Genomic DNA, 20,114 nt, shown 5'->3' with positions numbered 1-20,114 from the left:
AATAAGTTTTTTTTCTTTTAGCTTATTGTGAAATTGAGATTAACCTGAAATAAAACCCTACCATAAGAAATTTCAAGTCCCAATAATGCAGCGATATTGTCAAATCAAATTTCCACTCCCAGTAAATTCTTCATAAGGAGAAAAAGTCCAAACGATAAAGTAACATGATATTACACAAACTCTTACGTTTTACTTACAGAATGAATGTTTCCTATATTTCATTTACAAAACTGACCACAAACCAAGTCACAGTGAAAGTGTAAAAAACTTCAGAAAGATCACACAGACTACATTCTGGGACCAAAATAAAATCAAGTTAAAAATCAATAATAAATCAATTAAAACGCTACATTTAGAAAGTTAATACACTTCTAAACAACTCACAGGTAAAAAAAAAGAATTTGTAATCAAAACATAGAAATTCTTAGCACTAAACCATTAAAAATACTATGTACTGAAATTTATGGAATGTAACAAAAGCAGGTACACAGAGGGAAATTTATAATTTTAAATACTCATATTAGAAAAGAAGGCAAAAAATTAATTTAATTGGCATGTATCAAGAACCTAGGGAAAAAATAGCAAAAACAAAAACGAAGTGAACTCTAAGCAGAATGAAGGTGATAATAAAAAGCAGAAGTTAACGAAATGAAAACCGGGACTTCCCTGGTGGCGCAGTGGTTAAGAATCTGCCTGCCAACGCAGGGGACACGGGTTCGAGCCCTGGTCTGGGAAGATCCCACATGGCACAGAGCAACTAAGCCTGTGCACCACGACTACTGAGCCTGCACTCTAGAGCTGGCTAGCCACAACTACTGAGCCCACGCACCCTAGAGCCCGTGCTCCGCAAACAAGAGAAGCCACTGCAATGAGAAGCCCGCACACCGCAACGAAGAGGAGCCCCCACTTGCCACAACTAGAGAAAGCCCATGCGCAGCAACGAAGACCCAACGCAGCCAAAAAATTTAAAAAGAAAAAAGAAATTAAAAAAAAAGAAATAAATGAAAACCAAATATACAATAGAGAACATTAACAAAGCAAAACAGCAATTCTTTGAAAAGGCTAACAAAACTGAATATCAATTGATATTGATCAATGATATCAACTGAAGACATAAATATTAATAATGAAAAGGGAGACACAACAGATTAAGCAGGGATTAAAAAGAGATTATTATAAATAATTTTGTGGCAAATTTTTAGAAAAATTTATTTTACCAACACTAAATCAAGGGAAAAAAAACAGGCCTAAATAGTCTTATTACCATTTAAGAAAATGAATATTTTTTTAATTACCAAGAAAATATCAGGCTCACATGGTTTTGCAGGTGAGTTTTATCAAAGTTCCAAGAAACAGATCATTGCAAACTTGTGCAAACTCATCCACCAAACGAGAAAAGAAGAAAAAGATCCCAGCCTATTCTAAGAGGCCAGTATAACCAAAAACAGATCAGAACAGTAAGAGAAAGGAAAATTACAGGCCAACCTTAGTCATGAACACTTATCTTGAACAAATGTTGCATCAGAATCCAGCAATACAGAAAAAAATATATCAAGAACAAAAGTTGGATTTACCTCAGGAAAGGAAAGATGGTTTAACGTTATTGGAACTATAAAGTCATTAATCACATTAACAGATTAAAGAAGAAAACCGTATGATCACCACCACAGTTGCAGTAAAAGCATTTGATGACGTTCTCCACCCATTCATCATTCATGATAAAAACTCTAAGCAAACTAAGAACACGAAGAACTCACTTAAGCCAACAAAGGACATTTATGTAAGGCAAACTTCAATGTTAATGATGAGATATCACTCTCTTACCTTACTTTTTCTGTTCAATACTGTACTAGAGTCCTGGCCATTGCAATAAGACAAAGAAATGTATTCAGGAAGAAAGAAAATTGCCATTATTTGAATATGAGATGATTAGCTACATAGCAAACTCCAAAGAATCTAGAGACATTAGCATAAATAAGAAAATTTAGCAAGGTGGCTGGATATAAGATTAACACTAAAAAAATCAACCACGTTTCTATACACCAAAGAGAAAATATAATTTTATAAAAATGCTATTTAAACTAATCCATATGGACAGAAATCAGGCAGTGTTTTTTGGGAATGGGTAGGAGTGAGCAGAAAAGTAGGGACAGAAGGGTACAAAGGAGCACAAGGGGACTATCTGTCAAATTGTGCTCATGGAAGTATAATACAGTTATCAAATTGTTATCAAAATGTGCAGTATGTTGTATATCAATTATACCTCAATAAAGTTTGGCAAAGATGTAGAGAAATGTACACTGATATGAGCATGATATGGTGCAACAACCTTGGAAAACAACTGGATATCATCTTGTAAAAGTAAATGTGCATATATGTCCTATAGCCCAGTGACTGCACTCTTAAGAGCAATATTTCTCAAGGAGGTCATTATAGGAATTTTGGATTGAATAGTTCCTTGTGTACATTATGCAGGACTGTCTAATATTTTTGCATGACATTTTACTCTCTGAACCCCTGCCCTGTAGATGCCAATAGTGTCCCCTTGCAGCAAAAGATACTAGTATTAACCAAACACACTATCTACTTTTCCCAGAACTTTTGTAATTAAGATGGAGTCATGTGACTAGTTCTGGCCAATGAGCCATGAGCAGAAGTGGCATGTGTCACTTCTACAACCAGATATACAAGAGCCAGCTAATGACCCTCCAGTTACCTCTTCTCCTGCCTAAGCAGCAAAGGAAGCCACGTGTTACAAATATTATAAGAGAGAAGAACCCCCAACAGGCTGGGTTCGTACATAATTACTTGAAAAAAGAAATCTCCACCCACCCACACTGGACAAATAGTGTGAGTGAGAAATAACTGTTATGATAAGTCACTGAGATCTGGGAGTTTTGTTACCACAGCATAACTTAGCTTACATCAACTGACTACCCAATCATTTGACAATCAAAACACTTGCACATATTACCAAATGTCCCCTTCAGGCACAGCGACAAGAGTTGAGAACTGCTGCTCTAGAAAAACTACTTGTAAACCAGGAGGCATATCAAAATAAGACTATCTCAAGAGCACTATTTATAACAGAAAACTAGAAGCAACCCAAATGTCCATCAATGAGAAAACTACTTAAGAAATTTTAGAAATTTGGAACATTTACAGAGTGGAACATTATACAGAAATGAAAACCATATATAGCAAGTAATATGGAATCTTATTATGAAACATAATATTGAGTGAAAAAATTCAATCACAGAAAACTACAAACAGGATGATACCATTTTTTATTAAGATCAAAACAAGCAAAACATAGTTATATGATAAAATTTATTTCAAAAAAGTAAGCAAACGATGAATACATATTCTAGGACAGTGGATTCCTCTGGGGCAGGAGGAGGCAATGGGACAGATGCAAAGAGAACTCAGGTAGAGACACTGGTATTGATGCTGCTGTACTTCCTAAACTGAGTAGTAAGTTAACAGTTACTCAGCTTATTATGCCTCATAGCTTAACAAATACTCCATAAAGTATTAATGTAAATAAGTTATCTAAAAATTTATGTTCAATTTTAAAGAAGAAATTAAATATAATGATTGTTACATGAATAAAAACTTATTAAACAAATGTTTTTCAACAATTAAACTTTAATAAAGCTTTATTTAACTTCATATTTGAATTCGACATTTGAAAACGTAAACTAATGATCATGCTCAAGTAGTGTGCCAAAATTGATTATCACAGCAATTATAGCAAAATTGATTATCACACCTCATTTCTAGCTCTTTTATATAAATTAGAAAACAAAAACAAAAAAACCCCTTCCATTTACTCTCAGATTTTCCTTTAACAACAGACCAGAATGAGAAAAGGAAAGACAAACATTAATGAAAACTTACATTGCAGAGAGTGAATTATTTTTTCCTAACTTGGTTAATATAATTTTTCAACATACTCAATTATTTTTAAAGGTGTAGCACAAAACAGGTTTTACAAGCTTCGTCTGTGAGAAAAAGAAGCTGTTAACTTTCTATTCACTCAATGGTAGAAGTACATCCAGTAATAGGCCTGGGAAACAGAACAAGTCTCTAGCTCTGAATAAAAATGCTAATTATAACTGGATCTTCTCTCACCTTACCTGAACATTCCACTGCTTCCCTGCCTCTGCTTCTCTGAGCACAATAATCTTTCTGACCATCTCCTTTATATGTCAAGAGATTTTTCACCCTTCAAGTTCTATCATAATTGCTACCTCCTTCATCACAAAATCCCCTGATTCCCCCCACAAGATGTAATCTCTTCCACTTATCTTCCACACTATTTTTTTGCACCTCTCGTAGAGCAGATATTGTTGTGTCCATCCTTCATTTCCAGATAGTAATTATAAGCTATTCAAAGGCAGAGATGGTGACTTACCCATCTTGGTATTTCTGGGACGCCAAGCAAAGTTGCTTCCCCACAGAGGATATTTAATAAATAGTTATATTAAATTTGCCCATGCAAATGACTAACACCATAAAGAAAGAAACAGATTGTTGACCTATCGGGGCATCAAACATTAAATATGCATTTTTAATGATGAGTTATGGAAGTAATAATGATGACTAATTTTTCAGATCCATCCAAAGGACAAGATCTTCAGTAATAAACTATCACTAATTCTTCAATGCTCAGACAGAAGTTAAGAAGCCATGGTTTCAAAATGGGCGAATGAAATAGACCTAAACACACCTCACAGACAAGCCAAATCTATTTTTTTTAAACGATCAAGTAACGATCAAGAAAAAAATTTTTAATATGCCCCCGATTTCCAAAAACCCATTTCTTCATCCAAATTTACCTTTCCCTTTATTAACAGATTATCATATCATTTAAAAATCAGGAAATACTGACATATAATTATGGTAATGATACCCCTACCAGTGCTTGGAGTTTATAAATAAATCTGGCAAAGAAAAGAATGTAATATCTTCCTAAGCAATCCTGTTCTTTCTGTTGATATTTTATAAATGATAGGAATAAAATAGTTAACATGCCCAAAGAAAAGCAGCCAGTATGTTGGAAATATCTATCAGCTGTATCACAGGTTTTCTCTGAAATGAGTAGCATTTCAGGTTCAAAAATCATGACTAGCTATATTGATAAACTAAAAGTACTAACCCCACTGGTCACTAAACACAAATAAACAGAGAGGTAAGGCAAAGCGGGATCACAGATTCCTCCTGCTAGAGAGTCTAACCTTTGATAAGCACACCTGAATGATCCTAAGGTCATGGACTTGGGGATCACTGTACTATACTATAAAATACATGCTCACAATATCAAAAGACATCTTCTCATAAATAATAATTTATCACCTACAGTCTGAAATATAACAGTGAAATTCTAGTTGCTCTATTTTCAGTCACATAGTTAAGGTGCATGTACTAAGAAGTGAACATAACCAGGGCTTCACGTGAGCCAATGACACTGTTATTTTCCAAAACTCTACCAACCAAAAATGTCCACTGGTGGAGGCACAACAGGAATGATGAGTCAAAAACCATCTACCCCTGGGACTTCCCTGGTGGTCCCGTGGGTAAGACTCCACACTCCCAATGCAGGGGGCCTGGGTTCGATCCCTGGTCAGGGAATTAGATACCGCATGCATGCCACAACTAACAGCCCCCATGCCGCAACTAAAAGATCCCACGTGCCGCAATGAAGATCCTGCGTGCTGCAATTAAGACCCAGCACAGCCAAAATAAATAAATACATAGTTTTTTTTTAATTGAAATTCTTTAAAAAAAAAAAAAAAACCCATCTACCCCTTACTATAGAAATGACTCAAAGTAAGCTTCTTAATGACACTGGGAAATCTGTTAGTATTTCGTTTGTTTTAAACTTACTTTCCCACCAATTAGTGGCAGAACATGCATCTTTCCGGTCAAGCTGTCTTTCACAGATGATACTATTAGGCAGGTCCCACACAGGATAACTTGGCGTCTGGTCCATCGGTTCACTGGCAACTGCATTTTGCCTTTACGGACATTATACATTCCTGAGAGCTGAATCCGATCCGAGCTACCAGTGCTGTGAGGTTTTCCTGCAACAAACACAAGCAAACATTTCAGTCATAAAGAAATGGGCTTTTTTGCTACTCATCAGATAAATTTACCAGATAAATTACTTGGACAACAGAGAATAATTATAGGGAAACAATCTAATTTATAATTGAGAGAATCTGAAACCTGCAGTAATGCAATCATGATAAGAACTACCACATCTGCTCCACATGTACCTTTTAATATAGGTGAAGAAGAGTTTTTTCCTTAAAACCCTAGGAAAAAAGCTATTTTAACTCCTCTGTTATAGCCTAAGTTTTTTCTGCTATATCCTTCACAACTTAATTTTACATTTAAAACAGAAATGGCTTCAAGATTTTCATGAATACGAGAGTTAATTTAAGTACGCTAAGAAGAAAATATTATAGACTGATATAGAAAGATAACATTCAAGATCTAGCATTTAATGAAACTCATCAGTTTTAATGGAATTAGCCACTCATATTCTTCCTCCTACAGATATTTAATGTACATTTACTATTAAGGAGACAATTAAAAATGAATGACTTGGGCTTCCCTGGTGGCACAGTGGTTAAGAATCCGCCTGCTAATACAGGGGACACAGGTTCGAGCCCTGGTCCGGGAAGATCCCACATGCCACGGAGCAACTAAGCCCGTGTGCCACAACTACTGAGCCTGCACTCTAGAGCCCGCGAGCCACAACTACTGAAGCCCGCACGCCTAGAGACCGTGCTCCTCAACAAGAGAAGCCACCCCAATGAGAAGCCCACGCACCGCAATGAAGAGTAGCCCCCGCTCATCACAACTAGAGAAAGCCCGTGCACAGCAACGAAGACCCAACACAGCCAAAAATAAATAAATAAAATAAATAAATTTATTTTTTAAAAAAATGACTTTTCTAGTAAGAAAATACTCCTCTATAAACATAAGCTAAGTCCTCAAAGATAAACTTAATGCCAATCCAGGAAGGATTGTGTGCTGTAGTGCTTGTGAGTCACGGAGGGAACAAAGAGACAGAGAAAGATGCACTAAGACTCAGAGACAAAGAGAGAGCTGAGAAACCTCTGAAGAGTCTTCATTTCCCAGATGGAAGTGAATTTGGAAGAACGACATTCAGACAAGCCCCATCAATTGAATGGGAGAACTACTGTGACTAATAAGTGATGGAGTTGTATAAACAACAAGAAAAATATTTCCCAGTTCTAGACACTGAATATTTATCAAAGAGTACTGAAGCCCATGCTCACAAATAAATTAATGAGGGGCACATGTCCCCGAATAGTTCCCAAGTCAGAAATGTTATATTTATTTGAAAGTTTGCCTAGTTGCCTAGCAGAAGAAACAGATTCAAGAAAAATTATATTCTTATGAATGTTAAAAACTAAGATAAATGCCAAGTAGTTTTGGTAGACGTCTAATAGCTACTGGAGAAGGAAACAGGAAGAACAGCAGCACCAAAAATAGATCTCAAGAAGATCCAAAAACTGTTTGAACCCTCCCAATACACACCTTTGGGCAGAGATGTTTGCAAATAACAAAACCAGCAGGTTTGAATTTCACTTCCTCTTTCTCCCAGTATATCAAAATGTTTTATGAAATAAATACTGTACACTGCATAAATTTGCTGGGGCTAGGCTAGAATGAAGTCTAAAAGTGGTCCACCTTTTTGAACCTGGGCCCAGCAAACAATTACACAGCTGGCATCCTCAGTGAAGAGCTCCACTGAGTTGTTTGTCTACCAAACGCTAACACTCCCACAAAGGGGTAGGAAGCCCAGGAGACTTTAAAATAGATACGGCTTGCCAAAGGCTGCCAGTGATGGATCAGACCATAGTCATTCACTTGTCCCATTCTGCACAAGTTCATTTACACCCACAGAGAGAGATGCCCAGGCTCCCAGTCTAAGAGCTCCTCTCTACATTACAGTCTCTCTTCCTGCAGAGAAGTGGGACAGGAGATTCAGAAAACTGAAAGGTACGTGCAAGGCTAAAAATAATGGACAACACGATTTACAAAATCCAATTTCCATGACTGTAATACACTAACATTCTCTAACAAGGCATCTGATCTAAATACTTACATACACACACACACACACACACACACTAATGAATGCAAAGAAGCAGGCATTTTATTCAGCCACATCAGAGAGTGGCTTCAAGGACACTTGTTAACCTGTCACATTTATAGAGATCTGTGATTTAATTAGAGACTGAAGAAAAAGACAACAGAGGTATATAAGGAACATTCCTTCAATTCTCCAACTCCACAAAAATCCTAGAGAAAGCCCCAGAGCAAATTGCCAGATGGAGGACTAAGGCTAGAAGGGATACATACGAGAAAAGTATGGAGACATCAACAGATACTGGCTTTTTATTCCCTCTTTAGAAAAATTCCCAAGGGCCCTGAGCAGTCCTGGAACCTAATGGTAAGATTAGTCTGTCCCTGCCCTAAACATCCCAGTCTGAATCAAATCCCTCTTATCTTGCTCTGGGTGAATTTAAATATCCTTCTTGTTGGCTCCCTCCCTAGGTGTTCCCAGCTCAGGCACACCCTCAGGACCAGGCTGTGTACCGGCTGGGCTCTGGGGAATATGGAGATGAATAAGTAACATATAGCTGGGCAGTCACCCCCGTGCACACCCCTTTGTGTCAGACTTCCTTATTCTATGACATAAGGAATTATTTTAGCTCTCGCTGCCACTTTCGAAACTTCTCAATTCAGAGGAATTCAAATTGTCTATGCTCTAAGAAATACTGACATCACACAAGGAACCAATGCCCACCAAAGTAAAGTTGGATCCATTGTTGTAACTTTTCCTTTAGAAATATCCTACAGGTTTAAGGCATTTCTTATACGATCTGGGACGAAAGATGGACAGCAAAAGCAAGTATTTCAGGCTGAGAGAGAAACCTGAACACAACAGAGAATGATTTAAAACGTGCTTTCCCTCTCCTACTCACTTGGCACATGGCAATTTGATAAGACTTGACATATATGCACCTATAAATGAGCAGGAAAATGAGCACACTGATCATCGCTAACAGTTCCTCGTGCCCACTGAGATCCCTCCCTCTCCTTCCCCCTCCCCCGCCACCTAGGGCCTCCCATGCTCAGGCGACTGCTCATCTGCTTTTTTGTCACTTTTTGTCCGTGTTGTTGAGTGTGCCAAGAGTTCATTCCTTTTTATTGCTGAGTAGTATTCCACTGCATGAATATATCACATTTTGTTTAACCATTCATCTGCTGATAGACATTTGGACTGTTTCCACGTTTTTTGCTTATCTTGACTGAAAACATTGGGATAAACATTCTTGTGTGGATATATCCTTTTATTTACCTTGGGTAAACACGTGGGACTGGAATGGCTGGGCTGTACTATTTTACATGTTCATCTCTAAGGCAGGAGAGTTCCGGTTGCTCTACCTCCTTGTCAACACTTTTAGCTGTTCTAGTACACATGTAATGGTACCTCATGATAGATTAAATTTGCATTCTCCTAATGATGCTGATCATCTTCTCAAGAGCTTATCTGCAATTCACATACCTTCTTTGCTGAGATGACTAATTCAAATCTCGTATCCAATTTTAATTGAATTGAGTTCCTCACATATTCTGAATACAAGTCCTTTGTCAAATGTGTAACTTGCAAATATTTTCTCCCAGTCTGGCTTGCTTTTTCATTTTCTTGACAGTACTTTGGGAAAGCAAAAGTTTCGATTTTAATGAAGTCCAAATATTTATCTTTTACAATTAGTGTTTTTTGTGTTGTATTTAAGAAGTCTCTGACAAACTCAAGGTCACTATAATTTCCTCCTATGTTTTCTGCTGTAAGTTTCATAGGTTTAATTCTTTTTTTTCCCCCAAATTTATTTATTTATTTATTTATTTTTGGCTGTGTTGGGTCTTCGTCTCTGTGCAAGGGCTTTCTCCAGTTGCGGCGAGCGGGGGCCACTCTTCATCGTGGTGCGCGGGCCTCTCACTGTCGCGGCCTCTTGTTGCGGAGCACAGGCTCCAGATGCACAAGCTCAGCTGTTGTGGCTCACGGGCCCAGTTGCTCCGCGGCATGTGAGATCTTCCCGGACCAGGGCTCGAATCCGTGTCCCCTGCATCGGCAGGCAGACTCTCAACCACTGCGCCACCAGGGAAGCCCCATAGGTTTAATTCTTACATTCAAGCCTATGATTAATTTCAAGTTAATTTTTGTACACAGCAAGAAATAAGTAGAGGTTCAGGAGGTTTTTGTTTTTGTTTTTTGACAAGTGGCTATCTAAGTTATTCCAGCACTTTTTGTTAAAAAGATTATCCATTGGGACTTCCCTGGTGGCGCAGTTGTGAAGAATCTACCTGCCAATGCAGGGAACATGGGTTCGAGCCCTGGTCCGGGAAGATCCCACATGCCGCAGAGCAACTAAGCCCATGAGCCACAACTACTGAGCCTGCGTTCTGGAGCCCATGAGCCACAACTACTGAGCCTGCGTTCTGGAGCCCATGAGCCACAACTACAGAGCCTGTGTACTGCAACTACTGAAGCCCACGTGGCCTAGAGCCTGCACTCTGCAACAAGAGAAGCCACTGCACTGAGTAGCCCGCACTCGTCGCAACTAGAGAAAGCCCGTGGGCAGCAACGAAGATCCAACACACCCAAAAATAAAAAATATAAATAAATAAATAAATTTATTTATTTAAAAAAAAAAAGATTATCCATTCCCACTGAAGTGCTTTGGCACCTGTATCAAAATTCTATTGACCACAGTTGGGTGGGTCAATTTCTTGGTTCTTCCCATTCCACTCATCTATTTGTCTGCCTTCAACCAATATCACAGTATCCTGATTACTGAATCTTTATAATTAGTCTTGAAATCAGGTAAAATGAGTCCTCTCCTGTGAAGAGTGACAGCTTTACTTCTTCCACTGCAATCAGGGTGTCTTTTATTTCTTTTTCTTGCCTTGCTGCACAAGCTAGAACCTTCCATACAATAAGGAACAGAACTAGTGAAAGCAGACATCCTTTCCGTTTTCCTAATCTTAGGGGAGTAGCATTCAGTTTTTCACCAGTAAGAACAACAAATTGGCACAGGGAACTATATTCAATAGTTCTAACCAATAATGGAAAAGAATCTGAAAAAGAATATATATTTTTATATATATATATAGATAAACATTCTGGGGGACTTCCCTGGTGGTGCAGTGGTTAGGAATCTGCCTGCCAATGCAGGAAACATGGGTTCAATCCCTGGTCCTGGAAGATCCCACATGCCACGGAGCAACTAAGCCTGTGCACCACAACTACTGAGCCTGCACTCTAGAGCCCGTGAGCCACAACTGCTGAGCCTGCGTGCTGCAACTACTGAAGCCCGTGCACCTAGAGCCTGTGCTCTGCAACAAGAGAAGCCACCACAATGAGAAGCCCACACACCATAACAAAGAGTAGCCCCCGCTCACCACAACCAGAGAAAGCTCACGTGCAGCAACAAAGACCCAACACAGCCAAAAACAAATAAAATTTTAAAAATGGTTAAAAACATTCTGGATTTGGTGTCAGGGGTGAGGGTAATGCTGGCTTCATAGACTGAGCTGAAGAATTCTTTCCTCTACTTTTCTGCAATAATTTGGATGAAATTGGTATCATTTCATCCTTAAACATCTGGTCGAATTCCCCAGTGAAGACTTCTGGATCTGGAGTCTTGCTTTTTCTGGTTTTTGTTTGTTTATTTTTTGTTTTGTTTTGTGTGTGGCGGGGGGGAGAGTGTTTAACTATAATTTCAATTTCTTTACTAGAGTTAGGGCTATGCTATTCCATTATCTAGTTATTCTTGAGTAAGCCTTCGTGGTTTGACTTTTTAAAAGTTTGTCCATTTCATTTAAGTTTTCATATAGTTGACATACAGTTGTTCACAATATTTCCTTCTTATCCTTTTAATATCAATAAAAAGCTGTAGTGATGTCACCTCTTTCATTCCTGATATTGGTAACATACCTTTTCTTTTTTTTTTTCTTCTGTTTTGTAAATGAGTTCATTTGTATCTTTTTTTTTAAATTCCACATATAAGCGATATCATATGATATTTGTCTTTGTCTGGCTTACTTCACTTAGTATGATAATCTCTAGGTCCATCCATGTTGCTGCAAATGGCATTATTTCATTCTTTTTTATGGCTGAGTAATATTCCATTGTATAGATATACCACATCTTCTTCAGCTATTCGTCTGTTGATGGACATTTAGGTTGCTTCCATGTCTCGGCTACTGTAAACAGTGCCGCAATGAACACTGGGGTGCATATATCTTCCGAATTATGGTTTTCTCTGGATATATGCCCAGGAGTGGGATTGCAGGATCATATGGTTAACTCTATTTTTAGTTTTTTAAAGAACCTCCATACTATTCTCCATAGTGGTTCTACCAATTTACATTCCCACCAATAGTGTAGGAGGGTTCCTTTTTCTCCACACTCTCTCCAGAATTTATTTGTAGACTTTTTGACCAGAGTGAGGTGATACCTCATTGTACTCTTGATTTGCATTTCTCTAACAATTATCAGTGTTGAGCATTTTTTCATATGCCTGTTGGCCATCTGCATGCCTTCTTTGGAGAAATGTCTATTTAGATTTTCTGGCCATTTTTTAATTAGGTTGTTTGGTTTTTTTGATATTGAGTTCTATGAGCTGTGTGTATATTTTGGAAATTAATCCCTTTCAGTCCGCATCATTTGCAAATATTTTCTCTCATCCTGTAGGTTGCCTTTTGGTTTTGTTTATGGTTTCCTTCACTGTGCAAAAGCTTTTATGATTAATTAGGTCCCATTTGTTTATTTTTGCTTTCACTTCCATTACTCTAGGAGACAAACTTCTATCTTTTCTTGATCAGTCTGATTAGAAGATTACCAACTTTATTTTTTTTCACATAAAAATGTTTATTATAATAACATTTTACATTTTATAACTTTCTTTGGATTTATTATATCTGTTTTTCTCATAAAAAATGGAGGGAGGAGATTTTGTTTTTATTTTAAAGATAAGAATATTAAAGAAAGTGTTTAAATTATTTTGTCCTATGTCACAAGTTGGTTTATACAAGACCAATATACAAAACTAGAGGATCAGATTATTCATTGTCTTTTTACTCCCCCATATTTCCTCCCAACAATAGTTAGCAAAGAGTACAAGATTTGATTTTTACGAGTCATTCATCTTTTTTTTTAACACCTTTATTAGAGTATAACTGCTTCACAATGGTGTGTTAGTTTCTGCTTTATAACAAAGTGAATCAGCTATACATATACATATATCCCCATATCTCCTCCCTCTTGCGTTTCCCTCCCACCCTCCCTATTCCACCCCTCTAGGTGGTCACAAAGCACCGAGCTGATCTCCCTGTGCTATGCGGCTGCTTCCCACTAGCTATCTATTTTACATTTGGTAGTGTATATATGTCCATGCCACTCTCTCACTTCGTCCCAGCTTACCCCTCCCCCTCCCTCCAATTTTATTAAACAACTCAAAGAACCAGGTTTCAGTTTCATTCTCTACTGTTTTTCTGTTTACGGTTTCATTTATTTCTGTTCTTATCATTGTTTCTCTTACTACTTTTAGGATTAATTTTCTTAATGTGGAAACTGAGGTCACTGACTTGAGGCTTTTCTTTTTTCTTAATATAGGCATTTAAGTGCTATAAACTTCCTTCTAAGTACTGCTTTAGCTACATTCCACAAATTCTGGTACGTTGTGGTTTCAGGTTCACTAATCGTTTCTCTCCAGTGTTTAATCTACTGTTAATTCCATCCAGTGTACTTTTCATCTCTAGAAGTTCAATTTGGCTATATATGGGTACATACTTATATACACATACATATACACACATATGTATATATCTTCCATGTCACTCCTTAATATGCCTTTTTTTACCTTCATGAATATATGAAACAATTATAATAGCTGCTTAAGTGTCCCTGTCAACTAATTCTATCATCTGTATCACTTCTGTGTCAGTTTTATTTTATCATTTTCTCTTATGGGTCTTATTTTTCTGCTTCTTTGCACACCTGGTAATTTTTGTTTGGATGCTAGCCATTAGGAGTTTTATCTTGTTGAGTGCTGGATATTTTTGTATTTATATGAATATTATGGAGTTTTGTTCTGGGACACAATTAAGTTAGTTGAAAACAGTTTGGTTCTTACCAGGCTTGCTTTCTGGGATTTGTCATATAAGACCAGAGCAGCCTTAAGTCTAGATTTATAATAGCAATATTAGCAAGCAATACTGTAACTGACATCCTCTAAATTATAAGATTCTCCAGTCTGGCTGGCAGGAGCATGAACTTTGCCTGGCCCTGTGTGAGCTTCAAGGTTTATTCCCTCTGCTCCTTTTCAGTGTTTTTAAACCCCAGCCTCACATAGTTTCTTCTTCACATAAATGACTGATCAGCACTCAGCTGAAGGCTCAATGATGACTCCTTGAACATCTCCAGGACTCTCTGAGCAGCTCTTTTCTCTCCAGCACTCTACTCTGTACACTCAAACCGCTTAGCTTCAATGGACTCCCAGCTCTGTCTCCTGAACTCACTGTGAATACCAGGCTCTACCTGGGTTCCTCCTCCCTACAACTTAATCCTGGAACTCTTTCCCACCATCAGTAAGATGGTACATTTGTAGGGTTGTTTTAATCTGTTTCCTTTCTCTCAAGGAGCACATCTGTTGTGGGGTTTTGTGTCTTGCGCTGCCTGATGCCCAATGTCTGAAAGCTGTTTCATATATTTCATCTGATTTTTAGTTGTTTCTACTTTTAGGTTAAGGAGTAAATGCAGTCTCTGTTACTCCATCTTGGCTGGAACCAAGTGCCAAATATTTAAATTTAATTCTTTCTCATACATACCGTTCACTTTTATAGATTATAGAAGTATGTTTAACATAATTAAAGATTTTCTTTAACGTGTGGGTTCTCAATATATTACTATATTCAGAAATTCAGAGAAACCCTGTGGGACCAGTGGACTAGGAGAGCTATCTGCTCTTGTCCAAAAATAGCTCCAAACTTCAGTATTATCATAGTTCTTTGGCTCTTCTTTTCCAATTATTGACAGTAATGAGTGTATAAGCAACTTCTAATTTACTACCTTACTTTACATTCAATCCTAAAACAACAGGCCTAAAGTTAGCTCTCTACCCTCCTTCAAAGTAAAGGACTAAACTTTGTGGTAAGTCTTTTCCTCCACTCAGAGGTCCTTCTTGACTTGCATATTTATAAGTATTAATCTAAATAGTTCAGTCTTCTGAATGATTCACTTCTAGTTAAACTGGGTGTCACTATACTACCTTTCAAAAATAAATGTAAAAAGAATAATGCATAGTTCATTAATCTCTCTACACTGTCACAAATATTAGAACTTCAACCTTAATGGATATAACTAAGATAACTGGATAGAGCTACTCTGATAGAAAAATCCTGAGAATTCTAAAATAACCTCCTTTGTTGACTCAAGTGGGAGTAGGACAGATTGTTGTAACAGTTGCTTCAGACAGAGTGGTTCTAAAAGTATGGTCCCAAGACCAGTAGTACCAGAATCACCTGGAAACTTATTAGAGATGCAAATTCTCAGGCCCCACCCTAGAAGTACAGAATTGGCATCTCTGAGGATGAAGCCCAGTAATCTGTATTTTAACAAGCCCTATATATAAACAGCAGTCTGGATCAAAGAACAGAGATCGTTGTGATGAGCAGACAAACCCCTCCATTTTTAAAAATAAGAGTTTGGGTTTTTGCTCGTTTCTTTTCTTTTTCTTCTCTCTTCACCTTCTCTTCTCTTCTGTAGTTTAAAGCCTAAACTTGGTGGGAGGGAGACGCAAGAGGGAGGGGATATGGGGATATATGTATACATATAGCTGATTCACTTTGTTATACAGCAGAAACGAACACAATATTGTAAAGCAATTATACTCCAATAAAGATGTTTTAAAAAAAAAAACAGCCTGAACTTAAATGTTATTCCTCAAGATGAGAGAATTTCAGCTTTGAGGGGGAGTGAAGAATATAATAAAACATCACTTCTTTGGATCTTACTAACTTAGAATTTTGACCAGGAGCCTTTGAAATTAAGTCTACTCATGTTTTATCTATCATAAGGGAATTTTATTAAATAAATGAATAAGCATGATTAGAAGAGAAGTATTTATTTAAAGAAAACTAACTACAGTCCATTCTGCTACAATATGTTTCATTAATACTAATTAATTCATTTATGATCATAAATAGGGGAATGAAGTCAGTATAATATGCACAGTATTGGTCCATAAGGATTCACTCTAGGCAAGGGGAGCCAGAATATTGGGAGTGGAATTATAACTTTCAAAAACAAAGGAAAAAGCCCATGGTAAATGCAGTCTCAATGTCCACAAGCCAACATTTCTACTCTTATGTTATTGTGCATTTTTAATATTCCCTAATATTGTGTCTGTAACTTCCAGACACAATAAGTTACCTGCCTAGGCTGTCCAGGTTATCTCCTGAGGTATCCATTATTATTTTTGTTAGTATTTTGGTTATAAAGATGCTTGGACTTAAGAGTCCTGCCGCTCTCCAACTCTATTTTCCCATAAACACTTTTATTTTTAATTTTCAACTTTGGAGAACATGAGAAGTTTCGGGAACATATATAGTAGCAGAAACACCTGCTTTAACTAGAAGACCACTGAACAACACAGAAATAAGTACAAATTTGGTTGCTGCCAATTACATGTCTTTGCCAAATATATCCTAGTGTCTATCTGTGGTAGTTTGAAAATATGTCCACAAATTTTTTTAAATTCTTCCCTTCAAAGGTGGAGCCCAATCCCATTCCCTTTGCTTGTGGACTGTACTTAGTGACTAGCTTCTAACAAATAGAATGTAGCAGACTCAATGGCTGCTGTAACTTCTGAAACCAGGTCATAAAAGGCAAATAGCTTCCACCTTACCCCCTCTAGGATCACTCCCTCTGAGGAAGCCAGCTGCCATGAGGACACCCTAGGGACCCTATGAAAAGGCCAACAGGTGAGGAACTGAAACTTCCTGCCAACAGCCAAAAGGGAACTGAGGCCTCTTCAGAAGCCAGGTGAGCAAGCCATACTGGAAAGATCCTCCGGTCCGTGTCAAGAGAACTGTGCCCCTAGGACATCTTGGCTGCAAACTTCATGATAATCTCTAGCCAGAACTACCCAGCTAAGTCACTCCAGAATTCCTGACTCAGAGAAATTATGAGACAATAAATGTGTGCTGTTTTAAGCCACTGAGTTTTGAGGCAATAACTAATACAACTTTACTGCGTTGGTTTCACTTAGTTCTATTTACCTGAACATAGTGAAACATTAATAACCTACATTTCCCTAAAATAATCTACAAAAATATTTACAAGACTTTGTATAACCTAGTGAGGGCCTAGTGTAATCCAAAATAGTCAAAAACAATAATAAGAACAGCACATTAAGCAATCACAATTTCAAAAACTCTAAAGAATGAAAGTATTCATGATAATACGGCACCAAAAAGTAAGAAAGTTTGATCAGTACATAGGAGATAGTAGAAGAATTTACCAGGTCCCTGGAGCTGAAAATGGTCAGGAATAAGTGAGAACACTCAACTCTCACCTCACCTTCTCTTCCTTTAGAGCTTAGACTGATAAAACTACAAAGCATGTTTCTTACTGCATATAAATCCTTAAATCCTTCTTGACTACCTGAAGTGTCAGAAAGACTGAATTAAATTACTTGCCCAGGCTCATTTCAAGAGCTGGCAGAAGGATTTAGACGACTCCATAACAAGGTCCAGAGACCTGAGCATGAACTGGCAGCTGGGAATTTTGTCTCAGAGCTGAAAGTCGGAGCAAGCTCAGCAAGGTGTGCTGGCAGGAGCTCTGAAACAGATTTAAGACTAGTTGCTTTTAGCTGATGGAAATGACAACCATCTGCTAAATATATTTGGAGACAGTTAATTTACGCATCAGATCAAAATATACAAAGTCAACTGCCCAGTAAATCTTGTTTCTTATTGACACTCAATCTGATTAGGTTTATTTATATCTCCCAAATTAGTGTAGACCCTTATCCCTGAGAAATGTCATGCCCTGAACCTTTCTCTAATCTCTAAGTTCTTGAATACCACCAGAGCTTATAATTCCCCCTATAATATTCATGAAAAGAGTGCCTGGAAAACGTGCGCTACCCCTTCACACTCTTACAGATTATGTAAACAGAGGGCCAAAGTAACTTTTAAAAAATCCACCAAAGCAAACTCTAATACAAACTACAGTAAAATTATCCATAAATTTTAAAAATCTGAAAAATCAAATAAAGATAATTACTATGACTATACATTGTGTGTAACAATATTAAATTAAACAATAACTTAAACGACATTAAATTAAATTAAAATGCTGAAAGGAAATGCTGCATGAAGACAAGTTACAACGGAGGGCCTCAGACTGTAGCATGCACCAAAACCACCAGGAAGGCCTTGCTATAAACAGACTGCAAGGCTCCACCACCCAGAGTTTCTGACTCAGTAATTCTGGGCGGAGGCCCGAGATTTCGCTGGTGTTGCAGGTCTGAGGACCACAATTTGAGACCCACTGAGTTACAGTATCAGGTTAACAATGCCTTTTTGACCTGGTGGATCATCAGCGTTTGGTTAACACTGACCAAAGAAGCAGGTGAATCAATTTGGGGAGAAGACGAGAGAGGCAGCTGGGAATGAACTAGAGAGCCGGTGCTGCCTTTTACACTCCCCGCCTCCCTCCTTCCTTCCCGCACCTCCTGTCCTCGCAGGGAACTAGATTCTTTGCCTGGGCATCTTTAAAGTTCCCTCCACTCCATCATCAAAATTATCCCTTAGTTATCTGAATATCTGATGCTCATGTCTCTTCATGGGACATGTATTTAGAGAAGGTATTTTCTTCAAATGGGGGTTTCATTACAATTTTGCATTCACAGAGACGACAACCTTTCCCTGCTTTATGAGCTGCTTCAGCTCAGTTCCAGGAGCACTATATGCCTAACTGGTGTGGCCTCCCCTCATTAACTTCATTATTTGGCAAACATACACATTTGAAAAACTTTATCAAATCAACCTGCACCTGTCAGTTCAATGTCTTCACCATCTGTTACTTCCCAGAAATGGCAGTCTCATCTTTCCTGGGCATGACCAGACCATACCTTAAGAGCCTTTTCAACATTCTCTTGAGTTTTCTTTCTCATTTGATGAGCATTTCTTTCCTTGGCTAGAACAATCACCGAAACAGTTTCACTAACTTTTTGTTGTCATATCCATTATAATGAATGGTAGACTTGTTCAGATCCATATGTTTGTTAAGCTTCTACCACATTCGACATTCTTAAATTACCTACACCTTCTATTTTCTGGCTAAAAACCATCACTTCGGTAGACTTCAGAATTTTCATCACCTGCTTTCCCAGCTGCCTTTATTTCTGTGGTAGTTCTCCACAAAGAATAATGGCATAAGGCACAAGCATTAAAGCATAAAACACCATTTGTGAGGAGAAACAGCTGAACTTCACCGAAATGACGAGGCTGGGCAGCAGGCCTCAGGGTAGGCTCGATTCAAATTTGTGCCCCAGAAAAACTGCAAATTACTATATATCATGAGGTTTTAGAGGCCTCAGGAATGACTAAATCTTAAATCTGAGAATGCCTAAGGGTCATTATACCCCTATTTACTCTAACTGCTCCCAAAAGAATAAACAACACACTCACTACCTCCTGTAGATACAAATTGGGACTTGTGTCAGAGGTGATGCACACTGCTGTGAGTGTGGAAATCAGGATGATGAAGCCAGACAGCTCCACAGCTCCAGCTGAATCAAGTCTTCACTGTGAGATGCTTTTATTAGGAGTGCTGGAACGTTCTAGCCAGGCACACACACACAGACATGCAAACACCAAAATAAAAATTCTAAAATCAAGCATGAATAATTTTTGGATAATCCACACCACTATTCCTCTCTCCTAAGACATAGTAAAAAACAAAACAACAAAACTATATTTCAGTTTGCTTTGCC

The 20,114-nt window shown here is 37.9% G+C and overlaps 1 protein-coding gene across 1 annotated transcript in view; it reads right to left on the bottom strand.

Annotated features, from left to right (window-relative positions):
* The window catches only part of PHLPP1 (PH domain and leucine rich repeat protein phosphatase 1), a 213,454-nt gene that overhangs the window by 99,376 nt on the left and 93,964 nt on the right, over positions 1-20,114 (bottom strand). The window contains exon 2 of the mRNA XM_059894348.1: positions 5,890-6,086. Coding sequence (XP_059750331.1) covers positions 5,890-6,086 — 197 coding nt within the window. The remainder of the gene's footprint in view (positions 1-5,889; positions 6,087-20,114) is intronic.

This window comes from Balaenoptera ricei, chromosome 14, assembly GCF_028023285.1.
Source record: "Balaenoptera ricei isolate mBalRic1 chromosome 14, mBalRic1.hap2, whole genome shotgun sequence".
NCBI classification, from domain to species: Eukaryota; Metazoa; Chordata; class Mammalia; order Artiodactyla; family Balaenopteridae; genus Balaenoptera; species Balaenoptera ricei.
Note: the sequence above shows the minus strand (reverse complement) of the source record. Positions and strands in the feature narration are given on the sequence as shown.